The sequence below is a fragment of the Balaenoptera ricei genome, chromosome 16, assembly GCF_028023285.1.
Source record: "Balaenoptera ricei isolate mBalRic1 chromosome 16, mBalRic1.hap2, whole genome shotgun sequence".
NCBI lineage: Eukaryota > Metazoa > Chordata > Mammalia > Artiodactyla > Balaenopteridae > Balaenoptera > Balaenoptera ricei.
The window spans coordinates 94,227,131-94,243,716 of NC_082654.1; the positions used below are offsets into that span (position 1 = coordinate 94,227,131).

The 16,586-nt window shown below is 36.4% G+C and overlaps 1 protein-coding gene across 4 annotated transcripts in view; it reads right to left on the reverse strand.

Moving 5' to 3' along the window:
• Positions 1–16,586, reverse strand: part of NUP133 (nucleoporin 133) — a 59,042-nt gene that overhangs the window by 6,334 nt on the left and 36,122 nt on the right. Inside the window, exons 20-24 of one of the 4 annotated variants that reach the window (XM_059900021.1) lie at positions 15,956–16,114; positions 10,062–10,197; positions 3,141–3,232; positions 1,498–1,578; positions 685–749 (exon numbers count right to left, since the gene is read on the reverse strand). In XM_059900021.1, coding sequence (XP_059756004.1) covers positions 685–749; positions 1,498–1,578; positions 3,141–3,232; positions 10,062–10,197; positions 15,956–16,114 — 533 coding nt within the window. Of the gene's footprint in view, positions 1–684; positions 750–1,497; positions 1,579–3,113; positions 3,233–10,061; positions 10,198–15,955; positions 16,115–16,586 lie in introns of those variants that run through there. The other 3 variants (XM_059900020.1, XM_059900023.1, XM_059900022.1) reach the window with 3 other exon arrangements.

A 16,586-nucleotide genomic window follows, 5' to 3' on the forward strand; every position in this document is an offset into this window, starting at 1 on the left:
CTTCAGAGGATGACCTCCAAGACCAAATTTGACAACAATTTTAACTATCTGGGAGTGATTAGAGGAAGAAATGCTTTAGTAAAAATAGTTCCACTGCAAGTTCTCAAAGCCACAGCAAAAAGGAAAACTGAGTAGAGAAGGCTTTTAGCACTCAAGTCATGCTCTCTTTAAAATTCTTTCCCTGGGGAAAATCCATCTCTACAGCTGATTATTCTGTCTCTCTTTGCCACTGAATCTTAACACCACCGTTCCAGTGGACAGAAATCCTCCTCTGCAGGGAGGTTACAGTGAAAAAGACGTCGCAATAACTTAGAAGAGGGTACTGATTCTCAAACCGTACTAACTTCTTATTTAAAAAAAAAAAAAATGTAGCCTCAAGTCTTTCTTGGCAGAACTGGCCCAACTTCTGCGAAAATAAGGAACATACACATTTCTGTGCAAACTGACAGTGTAAAATTTAAAAGCAAAAGTAGAGAATTATAATACCAGTGGTCCCAAGTCCTTAAGCTATTCCTTAATTATTGAATAAAAAAAATTAGGATTGCTAATGAAACCATTAACATTTTTATAATACACGTTACAATACAATTAGGTTACAAAACGATTTGATGTGTATGGTATCATAATCTTCCTAAAGAGTCCTTTTCCAAAACAATGTCTTATATTCACACTATGGGAACTTACTTATCTCTCTGAAGAGCTTTGCAAAGGATTTCCAGTTTTAGATCATTTATATTTATATCTTCCTCCTTCACAGCAAAACAAAAAAATCCTCATTAAGTCCTGATTTTAAAAAATACATGCTTAAATTTGAGTTATATCAACTCCTAATTCTGCATAAATATTATTATGCTTTAATTTATAATTTTAAAAAATTTCCCTTTCTTTGGGACGTTAATACTACTCAGAAGAGTAAAACTATTAAGAACTTTGTGTGAATTTGTTTCCAATTATTCTGAGACAATCTGATTTTATCAAGAAGCTTGAGAGAGTCAAGATTTTAAACAGAGTAACATAAAAGCCCACATATTATTGTCTTTATAATCTACCAAACTACTTTCAATTTGTAGGGCCGACTACTTACCCTACAGAATTATCATTATAATCTTTTTATTCAAAGAAGGCTGAGAAACAGCTTCTCTTAGGGTGAATACTATGAAGAATAAATTGACAAGCAGCATATCAGTTTGAGAAACTAACAACGACTCAATAAATGAAAGAGAAAAAATATGTCAGGACCTTGAAAAGCAACATTTTTTATTTGTGCAGGGAAAAAGACACCTGGAAATGTGTGAGAATTATCAAGAGGTGAGATCTCTTGACAGCTTTTCTAAAGAGCTATACGTATTCCAAGAGTTATGGGTAGCTGAACCAGAAAGTCTTTTAATTTTTTGAGAGTCTTTTAAAATTAAGACATTTTCAAGATGTACTCAGTTCTACAGAAAACCATACACAAACTGTGATCCTTGCCTGAGATCATCAAGTGATTTAACTCACCTCATCAATATATTCAAGCAAGTCCAAAGCTTTCTTGAAATCATACTCGTTAGCTCTTCTGTTTTCTTCACAGATATACAGCTATGGCAAGTTAAAATAAGGTAAAGAATTAATTTAACTCATCATATAACCAAGACTGGAGAGATTTACAGAGAAGTCATCACGTCTGTAGGGATCTTTATAGCAAAGAACAGCAACACGTTTGGAAATTATACTCCATCTACCTCACAGCAAACTGTCTTTTAAAACACACCTATGTTCATTCACAGTAACTAACTTGTATAACTTGGTATATATACTTTTAAAATGCCAGTAAATTTATATTCATAAGTTCAAGATAGTATACATTTCAGTACTCTTTCGAGCATGCTCTGTAATAAACAGCTGCCCTTGCATTTTTAAAGCTGGCTATAATGCTTTTGAAATGTTGCCCTTTCAATAGTTATAAAAATTGAGACCTATGAGAAAGCATGCAGTTGGTCTACAGTTTACTTAAGAGATAACAAAACACACCAACATGTTACCAATGGTTATCCCTGGTTGGTTAGATCACAGCTGACTATATGATCATAAATGTCCCGTAATTTTATAATCAGAAAAATGCTTGCCTTATTAACAATATCAATTTGAATTTTTCCTATCTTCTTTTTCCAAAAACTATTTATAACAAATTTCATTTTAAAATACTGCACATAATCCTTTAACAGCAAAGACAATACTCAAACCATTTCAGAAGAAAAGCTATCTACTTGTTGTCATTGTCTTACAACACTTGAAAACAATATTTCACTGTTTCTGAACCTTTTTTCCCCACAATGTTAACATCCCTGAAATTGGAATGTAGTATTACAATTGATTCAGTATCAAGGTAAAGTTGGACAACTTTTTCCTTCTTACCAATATATAAAATAATGGTGAGTCTTAAGAGGCAACAGCCCCTTAGATTTTTAAATTAAATGTGCTCTATCAGGAGAGGCTGCTGTGAGCTCAATGATAGGAAATCTGTTACTAATAATGACTAAAATACTGAAGTTTTTGAATTGTCTGCTTTCTTAGTAACATAATTAGGGCAATTCAAGGTGATCCTATGACACCGCTTTTGCATTTGAAATGCTTTCTTGAAAGGAAAAGAGAGAAGCAGAATTAAGGCTATTAAGTGTGCACAGCAACAAAATTACCTTTTCTGGGTTGCAGCCCCTAATCTAGCTATGTCCTCAGGAATGTGCTATGTTGCAGAGGAAAATGGTGACGATGGCACTTAGAGGCTATGCAAATCCAGTTCCTAAAACCATTTTTTTTGAAGAGCCTGAACTATGTCTCATGGTACATATGTGTCCTGTACTAGAAAAGCACAATGGAAGTAATTTCTTTTGGTCACCTGGATAAGCGTCTTGAGGAACAGGCAGAGAGCTATGGGGGGCAGAGGCTGACCCACTGCTTTCTGCTAACTGGCACCCTGCTCCTAAGCAGCTTCTGACACCTGACTCCAGGGGAAAGTGACCAGGAAAATAGGAAATGGAAAGATGACTCCTCTGAGGACCTGTACTACGTGGTCCAGGAAACACTGAGGTTGTTCTGAGACTAAGAAATGGTGCAGGGATTTGAAAAGCACATACGCCAATGAGCTGCGGTGCAGTCAGTACCGGCATTGCACTGAGACTCAGCTGTTTCTCGCCCAGCAGCTGTTCAGGCAGGGTCTCCTGGTGCAGCAGAAAGCGCTCCTGCTCAGCCATTTCTAGAAGGCAACACAGGAGGAGGGGTGAACATTCACTTTTGCTCTGTCATAAACAAATCTGAATTTAAAAAGAAAAGGAACAGCTCTAAAGGTAATCCCATCACTATTCAGTGATCCTAGAATGTTATTAATTCTGCTTATTCTTGATTCCTAATTATGTTACAAATATTCAGGGTTTGATCCAAGTCATATGGATTATCACAGCAAGCAGAAGTATTAGGAGGGGAGAGAAGAGCTAAGAAAACAAACCTACCGACTGAAGCGACTGTAGAGCAGATGGATTTCAGAAGCACAAGTCCCCCAGATCTGAGGTCTCTCAGTCCATTTCAAGGTTACTCTGTAAAGTACTACTTTTTACTTTACCAGAGTTTCTAGTATAATTTCATTCACTAAGGGAAATGATCTACTTAAAAGCCACCATGAGTACATGCCAGGAAAAACACAAGACAGAGGACTGTGCACCAGACCTATTACCCAGCAATGTTTATTTATCGCCATATGATAGGGTGACGGGGCTTTTGATTTGCATAAACTCTCATTACCTGGCTTCACCCATGAGAATGAGCTGGGCTGCAGGAAAAAAGGACGCAGAACTGTTTGCTAACAGCAGTTACAGCAAAATGGAGTGACTAAATCACAGATATGCTCATTCAAATACTGGCATCATTCCACATGATCCCAAGCTTGTAAAAATTAAACAAAACTGTTTTGTGCAATTTCCATACCTAAGAAAACAGACTGGGAGGATTAAAAAAGTAACAGTAATTATCTCTAGGGCAGTGGGATTATAGACGACTTATTTTTTTGTTGTTGTTTTTTCTATACTTTACTAATTTCCATAATTAAATTTGTATAACCAATAGAAAGTTATCTCTTAAAAAAATCTACTCCCTTCAATTAGATACACTGTGATGATAGTCTGTAGGAAATTACGAGACCTGAAAATATTCTCATTGTGCTAAGAAAGCAAAAGCTAAGAAGAAGTGATCAAAATGCAAAGTGATGACCAGAAGTGGGGGGGGGACCAGAAATAATAAAGCCTTGTGTTAAGATATTTTGATTAACATGATCTAACTCTGGCGGCCAGGTTAAAATACAGTTCCCCTTTCAGACTACCAGCCAGCCTTGCAGAACATATACACACTTCTCTAGAACAAGAGGCACTATTAGTGTTTAAAAATAAAAGAATGAGGAAGAATCTCCCAAACCACCACCTACAGCAGACCACCACTACAGAATTATCACCACCTACAGCAAACCCACTGAGTAAACGTCAAGTTTCTTTGCAGTTTGTTCGTAGCATATGAGTCACTAGGGGTGTAATCAGAGTACTCTGTTCAAGTCATTTGAATTTACTCTTTAGGAATTCTTTTTTTTTTTTTTTTTTTTTTTAAGATTTTTAGAAATTTCATGTAATGTCTGAAACATTTATATTAACATATTTCCATACAAATAACCCAATGAAAGTTTAGTATTAGTTGTTTTGTTTGTTTTTTTATACTGCAGGTTCTTATTAGGCATCAGTTTTATACACATCAGTGTATACATGTCAATCCCATTCGCCCAATTCAGCACACCACCATCCCCACCCCACCGCAGTTTTCCCCCCTTGGTGTCCATATGTCCATTCTCTACATCTGTGTCTCAACTTCTGCCCTGCAAACTGGCTCATCTGTACCATTTTTCTAGGTTCCGCATACATGCATTAATATACGATATTTGTTTTTCTCTTTCTGACTTACTTCACTCTGTATGACAGTCTCTAGATCCATCCACGTCTCAACAAATGACTCAATTTCGTTCCTTTTTATGGCTGAGTAATATTCCATTGTATATATGTACCACATCTTCTTTATCCATTCGTCTGTTGATGGGCATTTAGGTTGCTTCCATGACCTGGCTATTGTAAATAGTGCTGCAATGAACATTCGGGTGCATGTGTCTTTTTGAATTACGGTTTTCTCTGGGTATATGCCCAGTAGTGGGATTGCTGGGTCATATGGTAATTCTATTTTTAGTTTTTTAAGGAACCTCCATATTGTTCTCCATAGTGGCTGTATCAATTTACATTCCCACCAACAGTGCAAGAGGGTTCCCTTTTCACCACACCCTCTCCAGCATTTGTTGTTTGTAGATTTTCTGATGATGCCCATTCTAACAGGAGTGAGGTGATACCTCATTGTAGTTTTGATTTGCATTTCTCTAATAATTAGTGATGTTGAGCATCTTTTCATGTGCTTCGTGGCCATCTGTATGTCTTCTTTGGAGAAATGTCTATTTAGGTCTTCTGCCCATTTTTGGATTGGGGTGTTTGTTTCTTTGATATTGAGCTGAATGAGCTGTTTATATATTTTGGAGATTAATCCTTTGTCCGTTGATTCATTTGCAAATATTTTCTCCCATTCTGAGGGTTGTCTTTTCGTCTTGTTTATGGTTTCCTTTGCTGTGCAAAAGCTTTGAAGTTTCATTAGGTCCCACTTGTTTATTTTTGTTTTTATTTCCATTACTCTAGGAGGTGGATCAAAAAAGATCTTGCTGTGATTTATGTCAAAGAGTGTTCTTCCTATGTTTTCCTCTAAGAGTTTTATAGTGTCCAGTCTTATATTTAGGTCTCTAATCCATTTTGAGTTTATTTTTGTGTATGGTGTTAGGGAGTATTCTAATTTCATTCTTTTACATGTAGCTGTCCAGTTTTCCCAGCACCACTTATTGAAGAGACTGTCTTTTCTCCATTGTATATCTTTGCCTCCTTTGTCATAGATTAGTTGACCATAGGTGCGTGGGTTAATGTCTGGGCTTTCTATCTTGTTCCATTGATCTATGTTTCTGTTTTTGTGCCAGTACCATATTGTCTTGATTACTGTAGCTTTGTAGTATAGTCTGAAGTCAGGGAGTCTGATTCCTCCAGCTCCATTTTTTTGCCTCAAGACTGCTTTGCCTATTCGGGGTCTTTTGTGTCTCCATACAAATTTTAAGATGATTTGTTCTAGCTCAGTAAAAAATGCCATTGGTAATTTGATAGGGATTGCATTGAATCTGTAGATTGCTTTGGGTAGTATACTCATTTTCACAATGTTGATTCTTCCAATCCAAGAACATGGTATATCTCTCCATCTGTTGGTATCATCTTTAATTTCTTTCATCAGTGTCTTATAGTTTTCTGCATACAGGTCTTTTGTCTCCCTAGGTAGGTTTATTCCTAGGTATTTTATTCTTTTTGTTGCAATGGTAAATGGGAGTGTTTCCATAATTTCTCTTTCAGATTTTTCATCATTAGTGTATAGGAATGCAAGAGATTTCTGTGCATTAATTTTGTATCCTGCAACTTTACCATATTCATTAATTAGCTCTAGCAGTTTTCTGGTGGCAGTTTTAGGATTCTCTATGTATAGTATCATGTCATCCGCAAACAGTGACAGTTTTACTTCTTCTTTTCCAATTTGGATTCCTTTTATTTATTTTTCTTCTCTGATTGCCGTGGCTAGGACTTCCAGAACTATGTTGAATAATAGTGGTGAGAGTGGACATCCTTGTCTCGTTCCCGATCTTAGAGGAAATGCTTTCAGTTTTTCACCATTGAGAATGATGTTTGCTGTGGGTTTGTCATATATGGCCTTTATTATGTTGAGGTAGGTTCCCTCTATGCCCACTTTCTGGAGAGTTTTTATCAGAAATGGGTGTTGAATTTTGTCAAAAGCTTTTTCTGCATCTATTGAGATGATCATATGGTTTTTCTTCTTCAATTTGTTAATATGGTGTATCACATTGATTGATTTGCGTATATTGAAGAATCCTTGCATCCCTGGGATAAATCCCACTTGATCGTGGTGTATGATCCTTTTAATGTGTTGTTGGATTCTGTTTGCTAGTATTTTGTTGAGGATTTTTGCATCTATATTCATCAGTGATATTGGTCTGTAATTTTCTTTTTTTGTAGTGTCTTTGTCTGGTTTTGGTATCAGGGTGATGGTGGCCTCATAGAATGAGTTTGGGAGTGTTCCTTCCTCTGCAATTTTTTGGAAGAGTTTGAGAAGGATGGGTGTTAGCTCTTCTCTAAATGTTTGATAGAATTCACCTGTGAAACCGTCTGGTCCTGGACTTTTGTTTGTTGGAAGATTTTTAATCACAGTTTCAATTTCATTACTTGTGATTGGTCTGTTCATATTTTCTATTTCTTCCTGGTTCAGTCTTGGAAGGTTATACCTTTCTAAGAATTTGTCCATTTCTTCCAGGTTGTCCATTTTATTGGCATAAAGTTGCTTGTAGTAGTCTCTTAGGATGCTTTGTATTTCTGCAGTGTCTGTTGTAACTTCTCCTTTTTCATTTCTGATTTTTTTGATTTGAGTCCTCTCCCTCTTTTTCTGGATGAGTCTGGCTAATGGCTTATCAATTTTGTTTATCTTCTCAAAGAACGAACTTTTAGTTTTATTGATCTTTGCTATTGTTTTCTTTGTTTCTATTTCATTTATTTCTGCTCTGATCTTTATGATTTCTTTCCTTCTGCTAACTTTGGGTTTTGTTTGTTCTTCTTTCTCTAGCTTCTTTAGGTGTAAGGTTAGATTGTTTACTTGAGCTTTTTCTTGTTTCTTTAGGTAGGCTTGTATAGCTATAAACTTCCCTCTTAGAACTGCTTTTGCTGCATCCCATAGGTTTTGGGTCATCGTGTTTTCATTGTCATTTGTCTCTAGGTATTTTTTGATTTCCTCTTTGATTTCTTCAGTGATCTCTTGGTTATTTAGTAACGTATTGTTTAGCCTCCATGTGTTTGTCCTTTTTACGTTTTTTTCCCTGTAATTCATTTCTAATCTCATAGCGTTGTGGTCAGAAAAGATGCTTGATATGATTTCAATTTTCTTAAATTTACTGAGGCTTGATTTGTGACCCAAGATGTGGTCTATCTTGGAGAATGTTCCGTGTGCACTTGAGAAGAACGTGTAATCTGCTGTTTTTGGATGGAATGTCCGATATATATCAATTAAATCTATCTGGTCTATTGTGTCATTTAAAGCTTCTGTTTCCTTATTTATTTTCATTTTGGATGATCTGTCCATTGGTGTAAGTGAAGTGTTAAAGTCCCCCACTATTATTGTGTTACTGTCGATTTCCTCTTTTATAGCTGTTAGCAGTTGCCTTATGTATTGAGGTGCTCCTATGTTGGGTGCATATATATTTATAATTGTTATATCTTCTTCTTGGATTGATCCCTGGATCATTATGTAGTGTCCTTCCTTGTCTCTTGTAACATTCTTTATTTTAAAGTCTATTTTATCTGATATGAGTATAGCTACTCCAGCTTTCTTTTGATTTCCATTTGCATGGAATATCTTTTTCCATCCCCTCACTTTCAGTCTGTATGTGTCCCTAGGTCTAAAGTGGGTCTCTTGTAGACAGCATATATATGGGTCTTGTTTTTGTATCCATTCAGCCAGTCTATGTCTTTTGGTTGGGGCATTTAATCCATTCACGTTTAAGGTAATAATCGATATGTATGTTCCTATGACCATTTTCTTAATTGTTTTGGGTTTGTTTTTGTAGGTCCTTTTCTTCTCTTGTGTTTCCCACTTAGAGAAGTTCCTTTAGCATTTGTTGTAGAGCTGGTTTGGTGGTGCTGAATTCTCTTAGCTTTTGCTTGTCTGTAAAGCTTTTGATTTCTCCATCAAATCTAAATGAGATCCTTGCCGGGTAGAGTAATCTTGGTTGTAGGTTCTTCCCTTTCATCACTTTAAGTATATCATGCCACTCCCTTCTGGCTTGCAGAGTTTCTGCTGAGAAATCAGCTGTTAACCTTATGGGAGTTCCTTTGTATGTTATTTGTCGTTTTTCCCTTGCTGCTTTCAATAATTTTTCTTTGTCTTTAATTTTTGCCACTTTGATTACTATGTGTCTCGGCGTGTTTCTCCTTGGGTTTATCCTGTATGGGAATCTCTGCGCTTCCTGGACTTGGGTGGCTATTTCCTTTCCCATGTTAGGGAAGTTTTCGACTATAATCTCTTCAAATATTTTCTCTGGTCCTTTCTCTCTCTCTTCTCCTTCTGGGACCCCTATAATGCGAATGTTGTTGCGTTTAATGTTGTCCCAGAGGTCTCTTAGGCTGTCTTCATTTCTTTTCATTCTTTTTTCTTTAGTCTGTTCCGCAGCAGTGAATTCCATCATTCTGTCTTCCAGGTCACTTATCCGTTCTTCTGCCTCAGTTATTCTGCTATTGATTCCTTCTAGTGTAGTTTTCATTTCAGTTATTGTATTGGTCATCTCTGTTTGTTTGTTCTTTAATTCTTCTAGGTCTTTGTTAATCATTTCTTGCATCTTCTCAATCTTTGCCTCCATTCTTATTCCAAGGTCCTGGATCATCTTCACTATCATTATTCTGAATTCTTTTTCTGGAAGGTTGCCTATCTCCACTTCATTTAGTTGTTTTTCTGGGGTTTTATCTTGTTCCTTCATCTGGGACATAGCCCTCTGCCTTTTCATCTTCTCTATCTTTCTGTAACTGTGGTTTTTGGTCCACAGGCTGCAGGATTATAGTTTTTCTTGCTTCTGTTGTCTGCCCTCTGGTGGTTGAGGCTATCTAAGAGGCTTGATGGGAGGCTCTGGTGGTGGGTAGAGCTGCTAGGAATTCTTATTTAAGGCACAAATTACTTTTGCATAAAAAGAGAATCCTAATTATGTAACTGAGTAATTGCCTAAGGACACCGAATAGAAAGCACTCCTCGCAAAGGAGATGGCTCCTGTTTCTAATGGACCCCATTAAATGATAACAAGAGCACATTCTAAGAATACATTGACAGTATGACTGATTTGTATGTCTTCTTGTTCAAATACTGTATTTTACCTTCAATTTTTCCTTGCAGTGTATCTTCTGAAAAGCCTGAAGCTAATGCAGCCAATTTACTCAAGCCAAGAAGGGTTTTTTTCTTTGCAAAGTAACGAGTTTCCATATTTGCCAAACCTAGAAGTGTTGCATGAGCCTACAATAAACAAAATATGAAAACTACGATAAAATCCTGGATACTAATTCAAGTTGAAATAAAGATTAAGTAAAACCCAAACTTGGTTTTTCCCCCCAAGCTATATCAATGAAAGATCAAGTCACTGTTAGCAAGCCTAAAAACACATCAGTACCATACTTTGAGAGTAATTACACATAAAATATCAGCCATCCACACTAATTACTGGGAAAAGAGACATGTATAGAACATTTGCTCTCAGAAGCAAGAAGAACTACAATTCTGCAGCTCGCAGAATGAAAACCACATTCACAGAAAGACAAAATTAAAAGACAGAGTACTATGTCCCAGATGAAGCAACAAGATAAAACCCCAGAAAAACAACTAAATGAAGTGGAGATAGGCAACCTTCCAGGAAAAGAATTCAGAATAATGATAGTGAAGATGATCCAGGACCTTGGAAAAAGAATGGAGGCAAGGATCAAGAAGATGCGAGAAATGTTTAACAAAGACCTAGAAAAGTTAAAGAACAAAAACCAGAGATAAATACTACAATAACTGAACTGAAAAATACACTTGAAGGAATCAATAGCAGAGTAACTGAGGCAGAAGAACGGATAAGTGACCTGGAAGACAGAATGGTGGGAATCACTGCCATGGAGCAGAATAAAGAAAAAAGAATGAAAAGAAATGAAGACAGCCTAAGAGACCTCTGGGACAACATAAAACACACCAACATTCGCATTATAGGAGTCCCAGAAGGAGAAGAGAGAGAGAAAGGACCCGAGAAAATATCTGAAGAGATTATAGTCGAAAACTTCCCTAACAGGGGAAAGGAAATAGCCACCCAAGTCCTAGAAGTGCAGAGAGTCCCGGGCAGGATAAATCCAAGGAGAAACACACCGAGACACACAGTAATCAAACTGACAAAAACTAAAGACAAAGAAAAATTATTAAAAGCCACAATGGAAAAATGACAAATAACATACAAGGGAACTCCCATAAGGCTAACAGCTGACTACTCAGCAGAAACTCTGTAAGCCAGAAGGGAGTGGTACGATATATTTAAAGTGATGAAAGGAAAGAACCTACAACCAAGAATACTCTACCCAGCAAGGACTTCATTCAGATTTGACAGAGAAATCAAAAGCTTTATGGACAAGCAAAAGGTAAGAGAATTCAGCACCACCAGACCAGCACTACAGCAAATGCTAAAGGAACTTCTCTAAGCAGGAAATACAAGAGAAGAAAAGGACCTACAAAAACAAACCCAAAACAATTCAGAAAATGGTAATAGGAACATATATATCGATAGTTACCTTAAATGTGAATGGACTAAATGCTCCAACCAAAAGACACAGGTTTGCTGAATGTATACAAAAACAAGACCCATATATATACTGTCCACAAAAGACCCACTTCAGACCTAGGGACACATACAGACTGAAAGTGGGGGGATGGAAAAAGATATTCCATGCAAATGTAAATCAAAAGAAAGCTGGAATAGCAATACTCATATCAGATAAAGTAGACTTTAAAATAAAGAATGTTACAAGAGACAAGGAAGGACACTACATAATGATCAAGGGATCAATCCAAGAAGAAGGTATAACAATTATAAATATATATGCACCCAACATAGGAGCACCTCAATACATAAGGCAACTGCTAACAGCTATAAAAGAGGAAATCAACAGTAACACAATAATAGTGGGGGACTTTAACACCTCACTTACGCCAATGGACAGATCATCCAAAATGAAAATAAATAAGGAAACAAGTTTTAAATGACACAACAGACCAGATAGATTTAATTGATATTTACAGGACATTCCATCCAAACAAAGCAGATTACACTTTCTTCTCAAGTGCACATGGAACATTCTCCAAGATAGATCACATCTTGGGTCACAAATCAAGCCTCGGTAAATTTAATGAAATTGAAATCATATCAAACATCTTTCCCAACCACAATGCTATGAGATTAGAAATCGATTACAGGGAAAAAAACGTAAAACACACAAACACATGGAGGCTAAACAAAACATTACTAAATAACCAAGAGATTACTGAAGAAATCAAAGAGGAAATCGAAAAAAACCTAGAGACAAATGACAATGAAAACACGACGACCCAAAACCTATGGGATGCAGCGAGAACAGTTCTAAGAGGGAGGTTTATAGCAATACAATCCTACCTCAAGAAACAAGAAAAATCTCTAATGAGCAATTTAACCTTACACCTAAAGGAACTAGAGAAAGAAGAAGAAGAAGAAAAAGTTAGTAGAAGGAAAGAAATCACAAAGATCAGAGAGGAAATAAATGAAATAGAAACAAAGAAAACAATAGCAACGATCAATAAAACTAAAAGCTGGTTCTTTGAGAAGATAAACAAAATTGATAAACCTTTAGCTAGACTCATCAAGAAAAAGAGGGAGAGGACTCAAATCAATAAAATTAGAAATGAAAGAGGAGAAGTTACAACAGACACTGCAGAAATACAAAGCATCCTAAGAGACTACTACAAGCAATGCTATGCCAATAAAATGGACAACCTGGAAGAAATGGACAAATGTTTAGAAAGGTATAAGCTTCCAAGACTGAACCAGGAAGAAATAGAAAATATGAACAGACCAATCAGAAGTAATGAAATTGAAAGTGTGATTAAAACTCTTCCAACAAACAAAAGTCCAGGACCAGATGGCTTCACAGGTGAATTCTATCAAACATTTAGAGATGAGCTAACGCCCATCCTTCTCAAACTCTTCCCAAAAATTGCAGAGAAAGGAACACTCCCAAACTCATTCTATAAGGCCACAATCACCCTGATACCAAAACCAGAGAAAGATACTACAAAACCAGAAAATTACAGACCAATATCACTGATGAATATAGATGCAAAAATCCTCAACAAAATACTAGCAAACAGAATCCAACAACACATTAAAAGGATCATACATCATGACCAAGTGGCATTTATCCCAGGGATGCAAGGATTCTTCAATATATGCAAATCAATCAGTGTGATACACCATATTAACAAATTGAAGAATAAAAACCATATGATCATCTCAGTAGATGCAGAAAAAGCTTTTGACAAAATTCAACACCATTTATGATAAAAACTCTCCAGAAAGCGGGCATAGAGGGAATCTACCTCAACATAATAAAGGCCATATACGACAAACCCACAGCAAACATCATTCTCAATGTGAAAAACTGAAAGCATTTCCTCTAAGATCAGGAACAAGACAAGGATGTCCACTCTTGCCACTACTATTCAACATAGTTTTGAAAGTCCTAGTCACGGCAGTCAGAGAAAAAAAGAAATAAAAGAATACAAATTGGAAGAGAAGAAGTAAAACTGTCACTGTTTGCAGATGTCATGATACTATAAATAGAAAATCTTAAAGATGCCATCAGAAAACTACTAGAGCTCATCAATGAATTTGGTAAAGTTGCAGGATACAAAATTAACGCACAGAAATCACTTGCATTCCTATACGCTAAGTATGAAAGATCAGAAAGAGAAATTAAGGAAACAATCCCACTGCAACAAAAAGAATAAAACACCTAGGAATAAACCTACCTAGGAGGTAAAAGATCTATACTCAGAAAACTATAAGACACTGATGAAAGAAATCAAAGATGACACAAACAGATGGAGAGATATACATGTTCTTGGACTAGAAGAATCAACATTGTGAAAATGACTATACTACCCAAAGCAATCTACAGATTCAGTGCAATCCCTATCAAATTACTAATGGCATTTTTCACAGAACTAGAACTAAAAATCTTAAAATTTGTATGGAGACACAGAAGAGCCCGAATAGCTAAAACATTCTTGAGGAAAAAAAATGGAACTGGAGGAATCAGACTCCCTGACTTCAGACTATACTACAAAGCTACAGTAATCAAGACAATATGGTACTGGCACAAAAACAGTAATATAGATCAATGGAACAGGATAGAAAGTCCAGAAATAAACCCATGCTCCTGTGGTCAACTAATCTATGACAAAGGAGGCAAGGATATACAATGGAGAAAAGACAGTCTCTTCAATAAGTGGTGCTGGGAAAACTGGACAGCTACATGTAAAGGAATGAAATTAGAACACTCCCTAACACCATACACAAAAATAAACTCAAAATGGATTAGAGACCTAAATGTAAGCCCTGACACTATAAAACTCTTAGAGGAAAACATAGGAAGAACACTTTTTGACATAAATCACAGCAAGATCTTTTTTGACCCACCTCCTAGAGTCATGGAAATAAAAACAAAAATAAACAAATGGGACCTAATGAAACTTCAAAGCTTTTGCACAGCAAAGGAAACTATAAACAAGACGAAAAGACAAGTGTCAGAATGGGAGAAAATATTTGCAAATGAATCAACGGACAAAGGATTAACCTCCAAAATATATAAACAGCTCATGCAGCTCAATACCAAAAAAACAAAAACCCAATCAAAAAATGGGCAGAAGACCTAAATAGACATTTCTCCGAAGGAGACATACAGATGGCCAAGAGGCACATGAAAAGCTGCTCAACATCGCTAATTAGAGAAATGCAAATCAAAACTACATTGAGGTACCACCTCATACCGGTTAGAATGGGCATCATCAGAAAATCTACAAACAACAAATGCTGGAGAGGGTGTGGAGAAAAGGGAACCCTCTTGCACTGTTGGTGGGAATGTAAATTGATACAGCCACTATGGAGAACAGTATGGAGGTTCCTTAAAAAACTAAAAATAGAACTACTATATGACCCAGCAATCCCACTACTGGGCATATACCCAGAGAAAACCATAATTCAAAAAGACACATGCACCCCATTGTTCACTGCAGCACTATTTACAATAGCCAGGTCATGGAAGCAACCTAAATGTCCATCAACAGACGAATGGAAAAAAAAGATATGGTACATATATATGATGGAATATTACTCAGCCATAAAAAGGAACGAAATTAGGTCATTTGTAGAGACGTGGATGGACCTAGATATGGTCATACAGAGTGAAGTCAGAAAGAGAAAAACAAATATCGTATATTAACGCATATATGTGGAATCTAGAAAAATGGTACAGATGAACCGGTTTGCAAGGCAGAGACACAGACACACATGTAGAGAACAAACGTATGGACACCAAGGGGGGAAAGTGGGGGGTAGGGAGTGGGGGGTGGGATGAACTGGGAGATTAGGATTGACATATATACACTAACATGTATAAAATAGATAACTAGTAAGAACCTGCTGTATAGCACAGGGAACTCCACTTTGCTGTAAAGAAGAAACTAACACAACGTTGTAAAACAACTATACCCCAATTAAAGAAAAACAGGGCTGTAACAGGAGCCTAGCCAAAAAAACCCAAAAAAAACCCAACATTTGGTCTCACGTCAACACCCTGTCAAGGACAAACTTTAATTCATGTACACTTTTTACTGATAATTTGAACATTTTTATTACAAGAAAATACTCATTACAAAAAAAGGCCAATAACTGCTAGTTACGTGTTAAAGTTTTTGTGATTTATTTTACTGTAATAACAGTTGAATCACAATAGGCTTCATTTTTTTTTTTTTACTGAGATATAACAAGTAATGGCAATACCATCATAAATGAAAAATACTTTTATCAAATTATGTGAGAGAATAGGAGATACACATTTTTTAAAAATCCATAAGTTGTATTTAACTACAAAAAACTAAACTAGTTAAAACTAAACAAAAAATTGCCTAAATCTGCTCCATATAACTGAATCCTTCTTACCTTTTCTAATTCTTGGCTATTAATTTCGTGTAACCAGCTGAGATGTTCATGAGCTTGCAAAAAATTGGCCAACTGTCCGTGCTGAGAAATAGGCTGAGATAATAATTTGCCTCGCTTTCCTTTCTCCAGATACCAACGGAAGAGAAAGTCTGAAAAATTCTATAAAGAACAAAGCCAAGAATTCAATAATATATAGTAATACAGTTTTTAAAAATACATTTCTGATAATAAAGTATTAAATTTCTCCCAAAGGTCTTAGACTCCAGAATAGAAATCCAGTTTTAAACACTCATTTCCTGCATTGTAGGGTCCTCAAATCACCTCATTTAACAAATGAGGACATTCAGATTCAGAAAGGGGATCTTGCTCAGGGTCACACAGATGTGCGCTGTCCAATAATATGGCAGTCACTGGTCACATGTAGCTGTTTAAACTTAATCTAAAATGTAAAATTCAGTTCCTCAGAGACACCAGTCACATTTCAAGTATTTGAAGGCCATCTGTGGTCAGAGACTCCATTTGGGACAGCACATATGAGCAAGATCTCCATTACCACAGAAAGTTCTACTGGACAGTACTGAGATGCTTTCCTTCCAGAATGAAAGGTTCTCAGGGGCAGAACTGGGTGCCA